The 15,963-nt window shown below is 52.7% G+C and overlaps 1 protein-coding gene and 1 non-coding gene across 3 annotated transcripts; both read left to right on the forward strand.

Moving 5' to 3' along the window:
* Nucleotides 1-308: 308 nt before the first annotated feature.
* On the forward strand, nucleotides 309-7,898 carry LOC101609848 (melanoma-associated antigen D4-like). 2 transcript variants are annotated; one of them, XM_045140482.1, is made up of 14 exons: nucleotides 309-420; nucleotides 1,383-1,620; nucleotides 1,902-2,741; nucleotides 3,055-3,261; nucleotides 3,364-3,427; nucleotides 3,615-3,694; nucleotides 4,252-4,343; nucleotides 5,007-5,086; nucleotides 5,218-5,260; nucleotides 5,643-5,705; nucleotides 6,580-6,694; nucleotides 7,046-7,256; nucleotides 7,336-7,476; nucleotides 7,692-7,898. In XM_045140482.1, exons 2-14 carry the CDS (start codon nucleotides 1,411-1,413, stop codon nucleotides 7,802-7,804), a joined length of 2,259 nt encoding a protein of 752 aa, XP_044996417.1. In that variant the 5' UTR covers nucleotides 309-420; nucleotides 1,383-1,410; the 3' UTR covers nucleotides 7,805-7,898. The 2 variants fall into 2 exon arrangements, with proteins under 2 accessions (XP_044996417.1, XP_044996418.1); XM_045140483.1 differs by having other exon boundaries at nucleotides 7,046-7,476.
* On the forward strand, nucleotides 6,240-6,368 carry LOC123456994. The gene has a single exon (XR_006634845.1). It is a non-coding gene; the product is annotated as a small nucleolar RNA SNORA11 (small nucleolar RNA).
* Nucleotides 7,899-15,963: the final 8,065 nt, after the last annotated feature.

Genomic DNA, 15,963 nt, shown 5'->3' on the forward strand with positions numbered 1-15,963 from the left:
AGGTGGCTGGAGCTGCACAGTGCAGAAGGAAAGTGCTCCCCTGATACCAGGCAGGGAGTGACAATGCCTGGAGATCAGTGGGGAAGCCTAAGTGCCGCCCCCGCCACGGCCCCCGTCCTCCCTCGCCCTCCCCCAGTGCCCCTTCCATCCATCCCCTCCTCAACACATCTCCCCCCCACCACCACCACCCTGAACTCGTGGAATCGCATGCGCACTGGGGTGCAGGAGGAAAGGGCTTTTGTTGTCAAAGCAGGCGGGCTGGGGGTTTCTGCGCACGCGCAAGGTCCCCATGGAGGGGAGGGGGTGTGCACCGAGAAAAGGGGCGGGGTAGTCGGAGCTGCTGTGCTGGCAGCGGTGGGCGAGGGCGCGGCTGTGGGGTTCCTGGTGCTGAGGACCGACGCCATCGGAGCCCCAGGGAAGGTAAGGCTCCAGCTGAGGACAGGACCCAGAGAGGGCGTGGGCAACCTGGCTCCCTGCGCCCTATCCTACCTAGCCCTTGCGATCTGGACTGAGCCTGAGCTCTCAGAACCCGAACCCTGTCAGAACAAGGTCTGCACGAGAGCCTCGCCTCCCCCCCCACCCCAACAGGATCATCATAGCCAGGCGCTGGGATCCCAGCCTCTTTATGCGGGATCCTATGATCCCTACCCCTGGAGTCGGCCCAAGTGCTGTGACCCGAGCTTCCGTCGACCCCACCGTTTCTAGATTACTCCAGGAGAGCTGACCGCTTGCCTCCTTCCTGGAGTCCCAGTTCTTGGACTTGAGTGCTCGCTCTCCAGAGCTCCACGGAGAACCCACCGAGATCCAAGGCCCCTTCTTGCGCTGCAGTCCGGACTCAACCTAGACTGGGATCAGCTGGGCATTCCCACAGCCCCCCCCCCACAGCCCCCCGCGACCCGCCGCCAGGCCCCCAAGCACGCTCACACACAGCGCCCCTCCTGGACCTGGTCACAAGGTCTCTGGGATATGGTTTCCCAAGCTTTCCTCTGCTGTCCCTTTTGTCTGAGCCCTACCATCTGCTCCTCCTTGATCCGGGTCTGCTGCTTAGACCCTCAAATTCAAGCCCTTTGTTTCTCTCTGCGCATCCCCTCTAGGACCACTGGGACTCAAGCACTCTTGTATGCCCGCTAATGCAATCTAGCCATTGGGATGCAGAGCCTGCCCAGTCCTAAAGTCCCCTTTCAGCAAGGCATCTTGTCTGGGATCGCCTGTGTCCCTTAACTGCAAGGCTCTGTCCCTGACAGTCTCCCTCGACACCGACCTACCCACGGCCCCCTGTCCTGTGCTGCTTAGTAGTGCCTGGTAACTTGCTGATTGCTGCCCCCTCACCTTGCCAGAGATCCCGCCTCCACCGCATCCTGCCCCCTCACCTTCCCTTCCAGGCTGAGCTCTCTCCTTGGGGACCACAGCATGGCTGAGGGGAGCTACAGCGTGGAACCAGAAGCCCCCAGTGTGGAAGGCATGAGTGAGGCTCGAGACCCCGTCAGAGAGGAACCGGTGTTCACAGGCAATGACTATGAAGAATTCGGTGCTTTTGGTGGCTACGGCACCCTCACCAGTCTTGACATCCATCTCCTCAGAGCCTTTGGCAGCCTGGGCCAAGGCTTTCGCATCCTGTCGGTGAGCGTGCCTCCTTGGCAGCCTGTTTGACTGGGAGCAAGATGAAGGGGAGGGAAGAGAGGTGCAGGAATGGCCAGGGTCCCCCAAACTGTCCCGTCTTGCTCAGCAGAGGGCAGGCGCTTGGAAATTCTTGGAGTGGTCACGGCTGGCTGCTGGGAGGAGGTTGGGCTGCCCAGGGAGCATGGTGGCAGCGTGTACAGTTGCTTGCCCTGCCCTCTTCGTGTACCCTTAACCCCAACCCAAACCCCCACCCTCACCCCCACCCCGTTCTGGCCTCCTAGAATGAGCCCTGGGAACTGGAAAACCCAGTGCTGACCCAGACACTGGTGGAGGCATTCCAGCTGGATCCAGAAACCCTTGCCACTGAGGAGGAGATGCAGGCCCGAGCCGCCAATATGGCCCGGGCTGCCGACTCCAACAGAGCAGCCAGGGCAGCCGCAGCTGCTGCCCGTAGGTCCTTCAATCGCGAGATGGCCAACCGCCCTGCGACCACACGGCAGGCCCGGGCAGTCGATGCCCAGCTGACGACACACACTGAGCCTCAGGGAGCCAACCCTGACATAACACCTGCTGGTCCACAGACCTCCCAGGGTTTGGTCCCCAGTGACTTGGCTGCTGCCCCTGCAGCTCCAGGACCCTCCACACAGCCCCAGACTACCTCCTTGGCCCAGGAGGCTGCTGCCAAGGTCCCAAGGAGTGCCTGTGCTCTCCCTCAGGCTCCCAGTACTGGCAAGATGGATGCCACCCAGCCTCAGACAGCCTGCCCGGGGCAGAGTGATGTCTTTGATTTCACTCAGCCAGCAGGAGTCAGTGGCATGGCGTTTCCACGCCCCAAGAGATCTGCCCCGACCCCAGAGGCCTCCACTGAGGGTCCCAGTGGTGTCTCCGGTGCGCCCCAGGCAGCCCCCTCCTCTGGGGAAGGGGCTGCCATCCCGCCTAAGACCACCAAGTCTGGGAAGGCTCTGGCCAAGACTCGATGGGTGGAGCCTCCAAATGTTGTGGCTGCAGCTGCTGCCAAGGCCAAGACAACGCAGGGCATCCTTGAGCCTGAGGGGGTGGCTGCCACTGCTGAGCACAGTGCTGAGCCCTGGCCCAGGATGGGAGGCAAGAGGACAAAGAAGGTGAGGCCCCCCTACCATTTTTGCAGCCACCCCCCACTCCCCCAGGTCCTCTGCTGTCTCTCTCTCTCTCTGTCTCTCTCTGTCTGTCTGTCTCTCTCCTTCTTTCTCCTTCTTCCTCAGCTTCTACCCCCCTCCCTCAGCTGCGGCTCTGTTGAGCGGGCTTTGACTCCGCATGGTTCTCACCCTCAGGGCTGGAGGGAGAAGGTGTCAGCCCCTGGTCACCCTTCTCTTGCTGCCATGGTAAGGTGTGTGCCGGGCACTCTGGTGAGGGGCATCTGGAAGCCCCAACTGTGTCTGTCCTCTTGTGATGCAGTCCAAGCACCTGGAGGACAAATACGAGAACAGCGAGGAGGAGGAGAGAGAGCCTCTTGGGGCGCCCCCGGCATGGAGCTCATCACAGGTTCCATTGACAGATCAGGCTCAGCTGGCCCCTAGGCCCCCTGCAGCCTTGACTTCCCAGATACCCTCCAGGCATGTGTTGTCCTTGCCCCCACGCAACGTGTCCCTTCTGCAAGAGAGGGTAAGAAGCCCACCCTCCCCGTCTCCCTTTTCTTCTGCCCCATGGGCCAGTGCTCGGCAGGAACCTGTGCCTTCATTTCCCGCCGTGTTACCCCTCCTCCAGGCAAACAAATTGGTGAAATACTTGATGATTAAGGACTACAAGAAGATACCCATCAAGCGCTCAGGTAGGCAGTCGGTGCACCTCTGCCAACACCTACTCTGTGAGCTCGCCTTTGCTTATGTGACTCATGCGTGGTGTGGTGGGCCCTCCCTTCCCTCAGAATGGACTCCTTAGTGTTTGCCTTCTGCTGGACGGCCCAAGGGGGCCTCTGCTCAGTCCGGGGGCCTCCTCCAGCTGTCCCTCTCCCGCAGACATGCTGAAGGACGTCATTCGAGAATACGATGAGCATTTCCCTGAAATCATTGAACGAGCCACCTACACTCTGGAAAAGGTGGGTGGTGGAGATGGGCAGCCTGCGGGCCTGCAAGGCCAGGGGCCCCCTCTGCTTGCGCCGGAAGCCTCCACTGTCCCTCCACCTCTGAGTCTGTATCGCACCAGCAGTGCTCTGTGGCACATGCCTGTGTTCCCGCGGCCTCTCTGTCCTGCTCTTGTCTCAGGCGGGTGGGGTTAGTTGTCTCCACCAGCACCAGAGCTCCAGAAAAACAAACAAACAAACAAACAAACAGGCAGACCAGAGTGTCTTTTCAAAAATGATTTGCTTATTTGCAAGGAGATGGGGGGTTCATTGGCAGCACGCTAGTGCCTCCAGCCAGTGCAAAGAAACACCACTTTGCGCATCTGGATTTGCGAGGGTAGTGGGGAGTTGAGTCTGGGTCGTTAGACATCGCAGGCAAGTGCCTTAACCTCTGGGACATCTCCCCAGCCCCTGAATGCTTTGTCTTCGCTTCCCATCGCCCACAGGTGTGAACCCTGGCCAGGGGCCAGTGCGTGACCGTAGTCCGATGCCCAGCATAAGGTTGACTGTCAATCTCTTTTCTCTCCATGTAGAAGTTTGGGATCCACCTGAAGGAAATTGACAAGGACGAACACCTGTATATTCTTGTCTGCACAAGAGACTCCTCTGCTCACCTTCTGGGGAAGTAAGGAAGGGAAAGGGGTCCGTGGTCCCCTTGGCAGGGTCTGGTGCCTACTACTATGTTCTGAAGGGAATGAGTGTGCTGAACTTCAGGAGCCGGGGGGGGGGGGGCTCTGGCTCTCAAGGAGTGGCACACAGACTGCTGGTGAAAGGGGAGCCTCCTGGGCCCAGGCCTGGCTGCTTTGACGACCGTTGCACACCCGCCCCGCAACCCCCCAACCCCCGGCCAGCCAGCACAATCTCCCAGGTGAGGCAGGAGTAAAGTGACTGTCCTCTCCCCATGTCATGCCTGGACATGGCTTCACAGTTTGGTCCTCAGTGGAGCTGCCTGCTGATTGTTGAACTGGAAGCATGCAGGCCCAGCGAGGTCTGCATCTGTGCCTGGACACCCCCATGTCGTTCCGGAACTGTTCTTGCACTCCACTTCCCTGGCCCACCCTGCAGGCTAGAGGACCCCGAGAAGAGGGCACCCGCTCTTCCCTGTAAAGGGTGGGGCAACCAAGTCTCAGGCTTGGGACTGTGAATTGTCTAGGATCAGCATTGTGGGCCCTGCCTGTGCTGCGGAAGAGTCTCTTTCTGTGGGAAAACTGGGAGAGCCTAGTTGGTGAGCTGGCTGCAGGGTGGGAGGAAATGGGCCCTAGACTGCATGGCTGTCCTTCCCCTCTAGGACCAAGGACACTCCCCGGCTGAGTCTCCTCTTGGTGATTCTGGGTGTCATCTTCATGAATGGCAACTGTGCCAGTGAGGGTGAGTGTTGACCCCGCAGCTGGGTGCTGCCTGTGGTTCACGTGTGCGTGTGTGTGTGTATGTGTGTTTGTGTGCACGTGTGTGCACACGTGTGTGTGTGTCAAACTCTTGTTCCCCATCTCCCCTCACAGCGGTCCTGTGGGAGGCCCTCCGCAAGATGGGACTGCGCCCTGGGTATGACTGGCTCCTCAGCTCCCGCCCTTCAGTGCTGACCTCCACCGCAGGAGGCCCCAGGACTGCAGTAGCCTGGGCCGAGGGACACGTGGAGGGCCCTGGGCTAGGGAGAGAGCAGAGCAGTGTCACCGCGGTGGATGGGGTGGTGGTCTGGAACTCCCAGCCCTGTCAGAGCTCATGGTCCCCAGATGAGATCTCAGAGAGACAAGTCAGAGTTAGGGGCTCCAGCCAGCTCCGCCCTTGGGCACCCCTGACTAGTGGTCCTTCTGGCGTCTGCTGCGTGTACGGGCCTCTCAAGGGGCTGCGTCATGCCAGGGAGTGCCCCCGCCCACACCTGTGCCGGCCACCTTCACTAGTCGTGGGTGTCTTTGCTTGCCCTCAGAGTGAGGCACCCGTTCCTTGGCGATTTGAAGAAGCTGATCACCGAAGACTTTGTGAAGCAAAAGTAAGCGTTTGGTCCTGGTGTGGTGGGGAAAGCTATCTATCACCGAGCCAGAGGGTGAGGTAGAGGTACTCTTGCTTCTGGTGTCGGTAGGGGTGGAGGCTGCATCTCCAGATGTGTGGGAGGTACAGGGGCAAAGCCTTGCCTGAGAGGGAGCACTGAGAACACTGTCATAGGATCGCCACGTCGTCACCAAGGCCTCGGCCTGCAGGCTGTCACTGGTGCCTGATTCTCTTACCTGACACCTGCGGAGCCTTGGGATGGAGAGCAGTGGGGCTTGGAGCACTGCCCACAGTGGGAAAGGCCGGGAACCAGCAGCCTGTGTCCTCCCCTGGTTTCCAGTCCCGAGCCCACCCTCCCCTTGGTTCTTCGACAAAGTGCGCACAGGGACACAGGCGACGCTTTGTGCATGTGTGCAACCCCCCCGCCAACACGATCGTGCATGCACGCACACACACACACAAACACAAAGAGAGACAGCCCATCTGTTCCTTCCCAGTCACTTTCTGTAGGCCTCTGCCCAGGACCTTTGCAGCAGGGGTGTGCTCAGAGCAGGGGGCGCAGAGAATGGTCCCACTGTTTACAACACACCCAACAGCAATCTGGGGCCATTGTGATGAGGAGCACAACACTTGTGGCCTCCCTGTGAGCAAATGCCCCACATCCGCCCTGATTCTGGGAGGACCACTGGCACAAGACTGAGCAGCTCTCCCTCTTGGAGGCCTAGGGGTTGGGAATGAGTCTGGCCAAGGAGGCAGGGTAAGCCCCGCCCCGCAACTGAGTTTCAGCTTTGGCTAGGAGAAGGGCCTCCCCCACAGCCCCGAATCCATCAGGTCTCCTTGGCTAGAGACAGAGGGTATTTGTCTCTTGCCCTCAGGTACCTGGAGTACAGGAAGATCCCCAACAGCAGCCCGCCCGAGTATGAATTTCTCTGGGGTCTGCGAGCCCGCCACGAGACCAGCAAGATGAGGGTCCTGAGATTCATTGCCCAGGTACTGGAGAGCCTCTGTCAGGTGCCAGGCGCTCCAGCCTTGCTTGCTTCTTAGTTGCAGCCCTCACCGCCACCACCACCACCCCACACACACACCCGCCCCGTCACGATGCCATCACCAAGGGAAGCTCTGAGATGTCCGTCGGTAACTTAGCCCGAGGTTCACAGACGATCCAAGGGTGTGGGTGAGAGTGAACTCTGAGCCTTGGCCCAGAAGAGCAGGAGAGTCCTGGTGCCCTTTGCTGTCAGCTTACAACCTCATGACTGCCGCAGGAGCTGTGGACGCAGGAGTAGGTTTCCTCGAGTGTGCAGCACCCTGTCATTCATTCACTGCTGCTGTTTCCTACCCCAGTACCAGAACCGAGATCCCCGGGAATGGAAGGCGCATTTCCTGGAGGCCGTGGACGATGCTTTCAAGACCATGGATGTGGATATGGCCGAAGAACATGCCAGGGCCCAGCTGAGGGCCCAGATGGATATCGGAGACGAAGCCCTGGTTGGACGGTGGAGCTGGGATGACATCCAGGCAGAGCTGCTGACTTGGGATGAGGATGGCGATTTCGGTGACGCCTGGGCCAGGATCCCTTTTGCGTTCTGGGCCAGGTATCACCAGTACATTCTGAATAGCAACCATGCCAACAGGAGAGCCACATGGAGAGCTGGCGTCAGCAGCGGCACCAACGTCGGGGCGAGCACCAGCATCCTGGATGGCCCTAGCACCAGCTCCACCATCCGGACCAGAAATGCCGCCAGAGTTGGGGCCAGCTTCTTCTCCTGGATCCAGTAAGCAAGCGCGTCGTGTCGTGTGGACACGACGCCCTTCTGAAGGAGGGCTGGGCAGCGGCTTGCGAAGTGTCCTGGGGAGTGGGGAGAGAGCTGGGGGTGGCGGGGGCAGGGGCCGCTGGTGGTGGGGAAGCAGGCTTGCTTTCATAGTTCGTCTCGGTCTCTGGTTGCTGTGGGTTCGAGCCATGTTCTCCGCTTTGCTCTCTGTGTTCCAGACAGCGTTGAGGACCTTCAGCAGTGTCCGTGGCCCCTGCAGGCTGCGCCCTCACCCTCCTTCTCGCACCGGATTCTAGCGCTTCTCCCTGAGGCTTGGAGAAGTCGTGCCTGAGGGAGCGCCCCTTCCCCTCCCTGCTTTTTCTTGTGCTGTTCCTCGTGTGCTCGTGTTTTTGGTATCAGTGTTGGTATTAAAATTGCAAATTGAATTTGGATGTCTCCTCCTTAACCCACATGTGAGCGGCTGTGAGAGGCCTGCACGTAGCTGGGCTCCTTGCAAGGAAACTTCTGCAGGCCCTGGGATCGGTGGGCGCCACCTGCGCAGGAAAGCACCGGGTATGGGTAGGGGCGGGATGGTGGAGGAATGGAGGTTCCGACTGGGTGCGGAGGCCTTGGGTCAGAGAGGCCCCACGCGGGTCCCCAGGTTGAAGACAGAGATGGGTTTTTCAACAGCATCGCTGAGGTGCCAGTAGTAGGCAGGAAGAATGACCTGGATGGCTGACGTCAGTGCCACCGTCACTCTTCATGAGGGACAGGGTCTACACACCTCCTGAAGTGCTGATCTTTTCGGGGACAAGGGTCCAGAAAACTTTGCCCATCTCCCAGACAATCCAAGGCCCCTTAATGGGACAGAGTCTTAAGAAAAGGATGGCAGGTGTCTCAGTCCTGCCCTCCGCAGTGCATAGGCAGATCAAGCGTTACAGAGAGAGGACGCAATGACAACCAAGCTGCCTGCATGCCTAGGCAGCCTGGTCTTTTCCTGTTTGCGAATGAAAGACAATCGGGGACTTTGGTGCTCTTGCCTAGTAGCTAGGTGTTCCTGGTGAGGCTGCAGTCAGGTCTAGGTTCTGGCGTCCTTAGGGTCTGGGGAGAGAGGCAGGCCTCTGAGTGCAAAGCTGAGACAGGTTGACATCCTCAGGGGCGCTCAGTAGGAGGCAGGTACAGTGTCCAGGGGTTCCTGGAGTTCTCCAGGAATATCCACCACCCAGGTAGGTCAGGTGAGCCTCCCATATCAGCAATGAGGTAATATCCTGTGATATGCCCTGCGGCCACCTTGCTTTTAGCCCAAAGCTCCCGGGTCAGCCAGAATGAGTTCCCAACCCAGGATGCCTACATTCCTCATCAGGCCCAGTGCAAGATGAAACTTGGGTCACTTTCTTCAGAAGAGATTGCAAGAGGGCGAGAAAGGAGTTCATTATACTGGCTGCAGCCCGTTAGATTCTAGTGTGGGACTTCATTGATATCGCACCAGGACATGACATTCTCCACAACAGGCTTTGGGGCAGGCATCGCAACTTGGTAGCCTATGCCTTTTTCTCTGGTATTAGACTCCAATCTTGGCCACACTGACATGCTGAATTTCTGAACAGTACTGAGTCTCAAAGCTTAATCAGGGGTGAGATAGAGACGACAGGCTGAGAAATGAGGAAGAGGCTGGGTGGGGGGAGGAGTGGGAAATATCTTACCTTATCATTTCCACATCTCGCTTTGGGACTGTGGAAGACATGAGCAAGTGAGAGATGCCTAGGACACCAGGTCATGAATGTCGGGTTGCACACAACATGGCTGCGACCACTCAGGACACCCTTGAGCAGTGTGAACCTATACCTTGACTAGTGTTGGGGGTTGGCACTCACCAGAGACATATGCATATTGGAGGCTCAGTTACTTAGGTTTTTGCAGGTACCAAAGACTGTATCGTGAAAAGAGCTAGAGGGAGATCATGGGATATTCAGGGAAATAATGGGCCCATTCCCTGAGAACTTCAGTGAGGCTGAATTTAAAAAAAGGGGGGGTCTGAAGAGATGGCTTAGTGTTCGATTCCCCAGGACCCACGTAAGCCAGATGCACAAGGGTGCGCACGTGTCTGGAGCTTATTTGCAGTGGCTGGAGGACCCTGAAGCACCTATTCTCTCTCTCTTTCTGTCAATCTCAAATAAATTAAATTAAGAAAATAATAATAATAATAATAATAGTAATAATGTTACTTGGGGCAGAGATGGCTCGGCATCTAAGGCTCTTTTCTGCAAAGTTGTATGACCTTATTGATTCCCCAGCATCCACATAAGCCATAGGCACAAAGTGCTGCAGGCATCTGGAGTTTGTTTGCAGGGGCTAGAGGGCTTGGCGTGTCTATACTTTCTCTGTCTCTGTATCTCTGCTTGAAAATAACTAAATAAAATATTATTTAAAAGACTAGTATACTTGGCAGATTATATCTGAAGTCAGAACATATTTAACCTGCCATGACGTCTGTTGACTACCGTGATTCAGATAAATAATGAAAGAGAGAAGAACAAAGAGCAGAAAGGCATAAAAAATGAAATCATACAAGGAAAAAAATAAATATAAGCAAGTTCAAAGTTCTGGAGCAAGTGGCTGCAATTGTTAAAGATATTAGCACCACTTAATGAAATCATTCTTGCCAAGTCTGCTGGTATGCATCTTTAATCCCAGCCCTCATCTAAGCAAGCCTAATTAAACTTGGTTATCACCAAACTCCAAAATGTTAGCAAGAGGGGTACGAGTTGGAAAGAAGAAATATTCAGTGAGAGAGGAAGGGGATTTAAAGTCTGTAATAGGGCTGCAGAGGTTGCTTGGTGGTTAAAGGCTTGCCTGTGAAGCCTAAGGACCCTGGTTCAAGGCTTGGTTCCCCAGGACCCACGTTAGCCAGATGCACAAGGGGGCGCACGCGTCTGGAGTTTGTTTGCAATGGATGGAGACCCTGGCATGCCCATTCCCTCCCTCCCTCTCTCCCTCTCTCTCTCTCTGTTGCTCTCAATTAAATAAATAAAAATGAAGAATAAAAAACAAATTTAAAAAGTCTATAATAGGGGGTAAATATGGTCCAAGATATATATCTCCATTATAAATGTGTTAAAATGTGAACAAATAATATATATTATTTATATATATGATATATAATTAATACATATATATGTATGTGTATATATACATATATATATATATACATATATATATGTATGTATATATACACATACATATATTGCTAGAATATGGTAGCTTATGCCTATAATTCCAGTACGGAAAGCTGAAGTGTCATAATCTCTTTGAGTGTGAGGCCACCCTGGGGTAGAGTGGGATCCTGCCTAAAAAAAATACTCTTAAAAGAGCCCATAGCAGTAATAAGGAATCATAGAGAAATTACACAGTGTTTAGAACCGGATAATAAGGAAATCTCTAGGATACCTATTCAATGTCCACAGTGCGTACAAAGAAAGTCAGAAAGTTGAAGATTCATGTATATATTTAAAACTGAGTGGAAGACCACAGATTAAGTTTAAGGAAAGCTGATCAAACTGAATAAGATGAATGTACAAACCAGCTGAAGACAAAAGAGAAAGCACACGAACGTTGATTCCTGGGAAAAGTGATACAACCCTACTCCCCTTGCACACGTCTCTGAGGAGAAATCAAGGTCAGAACATAACCAATGTCTGGAATGACTGAGGAATAGACCATTGGACATTTAGATATTTAGAAGTTTATGAATCCAAATAATGAACAATTGTATGAGGAGAAGTGTGAAAAGTCAAATAGAACATACAAATTTCAGGAGAATACACTTAAAGGACGACACAAGCCAAATGTAACGTCACAATGTTCCTGTAACTGCTGAATGTGTAAAGCCACAGGCCTCAGGCTTGGTGACTCACAACTGTAATCACAGCCCTCCAGAGGCAAGGACAGGAAGATTGTAACTTCTAGGGTAGCCCGCCATGCCTAACTAGCCACCTTCTTTTTAAAAACTTGATATGCACAACAACATATATCTGGCCTGGATTCGGGGGACTCTAAGCATTAATCATACAAAAAACACAACTTGAGGAAGAAAGGATGTGAACCTTGCACTCTGCCAAACAATATGAAACCAAGAAAGCACATCCGGCCTCAGGTGACTCAGCTCATGAGAAATCGATGCAGCTCACAGAGATAACTTATTAAGAGAACTAGACTGAACGTTCTCTGTCGACGCCAAAAAGCATTGGTTTGTTGTTTATGTTCGTGTATATGGGCGCACGTGTGTGTATGCCGGAGCACTGCGTGGACGTCATAGGATAACCTTGGCCTGTCTGTCTTCACCTTCCGCTTTGAGATGGACTTTCTCTTACGGATCACGGGACTCTTCCTATTGCCCTGGGCACACTGGGGTTACAGATGCGTGAGAACTAGTGTCTAGTCCTATGTGGGTACTGGATAGTCAAACTCCCATGCTCAGGCTTGAGCAGCAAATGCTTTTAATCACCGAACCATCTCCCAGTACCAAATACTGACTTTTAAAAACAAGCATTCGCTCATGATAAACCCTCTCAGGACTAGAAGACAACTCTCTTAATCCAATCAAATTGTCTTGAAAGCCAAAGAAAGTATTCACTCTTAATTGTCAAATGCTGAAATCCTCCCCTCTGACATCAGGGAAAAGATCCCAGTACTTCCTTCACTACTTACAATGAAAAAGTTGAAGAAAAATGACTAAAGTGATCCAGGAGATACACACTATCTTAACCACATGCACACTATCTTAAGCAAAGAACATGTAAGTGGATGCTCACCAAAATAACAACAATCATACTCCAGTGCTTGGCAATACTGGAATAAACTGGGGTGAAGCCATAAAAAGGAGTTATTCATTCATGCATGTAAATGAACTACAGTTCCGTGTGATAATGAAAGCAAACAGTAATAAACACGAACATGCTGTTGCCAAAATAAAAGCAGACTTTGGGCATATGGACTGCAAAGGTCATACTGCTTAGGTGTAATCAACTACACAAAGACGCCAACTAAGTGTTAACTAGAGAAAATGCTGAAGCAGCAGGGGGTGGTGTCTGCGGATAGACATGTGTGTGCTTTTTCCTTGTCAATAGAACATGACCCCCAAGGCAGATTGACATTACTCACATATATGTGATGAAACACTTCACTGACTACTCATTCACAATGTCTGAAAATTCATGTTTCCTTTGTGCTTCATTGGAACAATGTGACATATATATATATATGTGTATGTATGTATGTGTGTGTGTACATATATATATATATATATATATATATATATATATATATATATATATATATATATGTATATATGTATATGCAGGCAATCCCAGGAGAGACATAAAAGATTACTTCTCTGATTTTTCTACTCTCTCTGCATGAAACCATGGATGTAGAACTTGCTAGCAAAAAACATTATAAAGTGTCCCACGTGTGTTCAGATGTACAAATATCCTACTCCGTACACCATTTCCTTTCGAAAATGCCACATGGCAACTAGAAAATACGTTTACTGAGAGAGACCAAGTGGGAGCCTTTGCCTGACAATGTAACTATAGGTCCTCTTCTGAGAGGAGTTGTTTACTCCACAAGGATGCCAGTAATCAGGCTATCAAGTCCCCATCAGAGCACGGGTCGAATTTCCGAGACACTGTCTGAAACCCTTGTGCTGGGCTGGGCTACATGGAATTGCCCTCAGTTGAACTGCGGTTACCCGTCTGCAAATTTGCTCATCCACGACTTGCAGAGACAAAAGTGTTCTCTGAGTGTCCGAGTAGGTGAGAAAGGAATTCACCAGTTGAGCCGTTTGTAAGGGAGGAGACAGGGAAAGGTACCAAGTGGTAAAGGACATGTGCAAACGTGCCTCTGTGGCCTAACCACCCGGGTTCAATTCCCCAGGAACCCTGTGAAGCCAGATGCCCAAAGTCCAACATGCATCTGTCCTTTGTTTGCAGTGGCTGGAGTGTCTGCCGTGCCCATCCTCTCTCTTTCTCCCGTCTTGCAAATAAAGAAATAATAAAATATTTTTTAAAAGTCCCTTTGTGGGGAGCTGATTTTGGGCCAAGGTCCCGCTGACACATCTTCACCTCATTTTGGTCCGTTGCTTAATCAGACTGCAGGAGGTGGGCACCAGTTGGGGACTTGTGCTTACACCTGGAGGGCATGGCCTTGTGGTGGAGAGTCAGTCCATCCTGACGCAAGTTGGGCAATGATGGTGGTCTTCACAGAACAGGAAGGAATTTCAGTGAGGCAGGGAGAGGACACTGGATGACACAATGACCAGCGTCAGTGATATTATCTTCACTCTCCGTGGACAGTACTTCTGTTGCTCAGCTATTTTCTTCCCACCGTTTACCATCCAATTAACATCTGGTAATTTCACTGGCGTAATGACACCTGTGATTCATTTTCTGAGGCCTGACCAACTATGCTGAACACACGTGGGCTCATGTTAATTGCATCATGACTGAAGTAATGAATTGTTGTTCACTAAATTGAAGATTCAGGGGTGCAGGGGAGGGTGAGAAAAGGTAAAACCACACAGAGTGAGGAAGGACAACGGGGGAGTGTTGGCAGTCCAGGGCAAGAAAAGGAAAGTGAAGAACCGGGCTGGAGGGATGGCTTAGTGGTTAAGGTGTTTGCCTCCAAAGCCAAAGTACCCAGGTTCAAGTCCCCAGGACCCACATTAGCCAGATGTAAGAGGTAACATGCTTCTGGAGTTGGTTTGCAGAAGGTAGAGGCCCTGGTGCACCGGTTCTCTATTTCCCTGTCTCTGTCCCCATCTTTATCTTTGTCAAATAAATAAAAATAAAATATTTTTAAAAAAGAAAGTGAAGAACCAGTGAGACGGAAGGGAAAGCAGCGTTAGAACAAGCTGGAAGGCAATGTAGCTAAGACAAAGGGTAGGTGAAGAGAAAGAAGATGAGGGCTGACACTACATGAGAACACGGACACAGGAAAATTGAAGGGGTTAGGGGAATGTATGAGGGCGCATCCAGAAAGGTCAGGGAGGCGTGTCTGCCCAGTGGACCACAAATGAACACAGACTAAGAGCAAGGGTAGGGTAAAGGGAAGAGTGAGGGAGAAAGAGTAAGAAGTGGCTGTCCTTGATTGTGGCGCACTTATCTGCCTCAGGAAACAGGAGATTTTCAGGCTCGGGTCCAGCCTGGGGCTCTTTGTCTGCACAATCGGGCAGGGAGATGGAAAATCCAAGGGGTGGGGCACAAGATGTCTCTTTCCATTCTGCGTGTCATATCACAGCCATGCACATCAACAGGGACACCTTCCATACCGCAAGGCCATCTGGGTCCAGGCCAAGCGTGACACCCATCCCGTTCTTCCTGTGATAATATGGTCCCCGCAGCTGGTCTAGGGGATCCCTCCCTACCTGTATGCATGCAGTGTAAACCCCTCCCCCATTTTCATGGTCGTAGCACAGCTTCACTCACAACAGGTCTTTTAGGCAGCCAGCCTGATGCATCACGAAGATGCATTTATTCAGGATAAATCTAATGGGAACGGTTGTCTGTCTGTCTGTCTTTGTGGGGAAGGGGGGTTGGCATGGAGGGCATCCAGATCAGTACATCTGTGGCAATTATCGGTTCTTTCATTGAGAGTGCTTTTCTGAAATGTCTGCTCCCAGGGTCCTTTATTTCAAGGACCAGCTCTGCTTTTCTCCTGCAGCCCAATGAATGCATCAGACACTCAGCTTCAGTTCCTATGGCAACTGGGGCTAATGGTCTAGGGACTGAGGATGAGACAAAGGAAACGCAGAGAAGCACGTGCTTCTCTGCAGCACACAAGGCCCTATTACGGAATAAAAGGTACATTTTAGTGCCACCTTGCCCTCCCCTTCGTTTGGTGGCAGTAGACAAAAAAGTACAGGGACCTGAGATGACTATTTACATCTTCACATTGTACCGGCATGGTTTGCAGACTGGGTGATCCTTATGGGGTTTTCCAGTAGCCTCAATTTTAGCACTCAAAAAATATATTTCAACTCAGTTTCAAAACCTGGCCCCAGAGTCACCCTTCCGTCCTCTTGGTGGAGTCAGGCAGGAGAGATCACACCCTCTTCTCCTGGGCGTCGAGACCGTGGAAGCAGTTGTGAAGCTGTCACTTCCGGCCACTCTGTTCTCCTGGACTTCAGAGGGGAACAGTGCGGGAGGGTTCTGCTAGTTTTCTGGCTTTGGAAAACTGACAAACTTATTCCGGTCCCCGTCTTGCCACATTCTCCCCTGGATGCCTGTGCTCCCCATGTCAGGCACAGCACACAGGGCCAGGCCGGATGTCAAAGGTCCCTCAGCATGGATATGTTACACACCATGACACAAGAGCCAGGCATAGGTCATCACCTTCCCCTCTCTTCATTCTCACTATCCCAGCGCCCCGCTGGAGACCCACTTGCCCAGCCATGTCCGTATCTCCTGCTGTTCGGCAGCCTACCATTTCCTTTGTCCTGGATGCTCTTCGGCA

This window comes from Jaculus jaculus, chromosome X, assembly GCF_020740685.1.
Source record: "Jaculus jaculus isolate mJacJac1 chromosome X, mJacJac1.mat.Y.cur, whole genome shotgun sequence".
Classification (NCBI taxonomy): Eukaryota; Metazoa; Chordata; class Mammalia; order Rodentia; family Dipodidae; genus Jaculus; species Jaculus jaculus.

What these genes read in the sequence shown, in the direction of transcription:
- LOC101609848 (XM_045140482.1), top strand. Translation starts at nt 1,411, where the DNA reads ATGGCTGAGGGGAGCTACAGCGTGGAACCAGAAGCCCCCAGTGTGGAA. An exon ending in GAAGACTTTGTGAAGCAAAA is followed by an intron (nt 5,706 to 6,579) that starts GTAAGCGTTTGG and finishes TCTTGCCCTCAG; the next exon opens with GTACCTGGAGTACAGGAAGA. An exon ending in AGCTTCTTCTCCTGGATCCA is followed by an intron (nt 7,477 to 7,691) that starts GTAAGCAAGCGC and finishes TCTGTGTTCCAG; the next exon opens with ACAGCGTTGAGGACCTTCAG.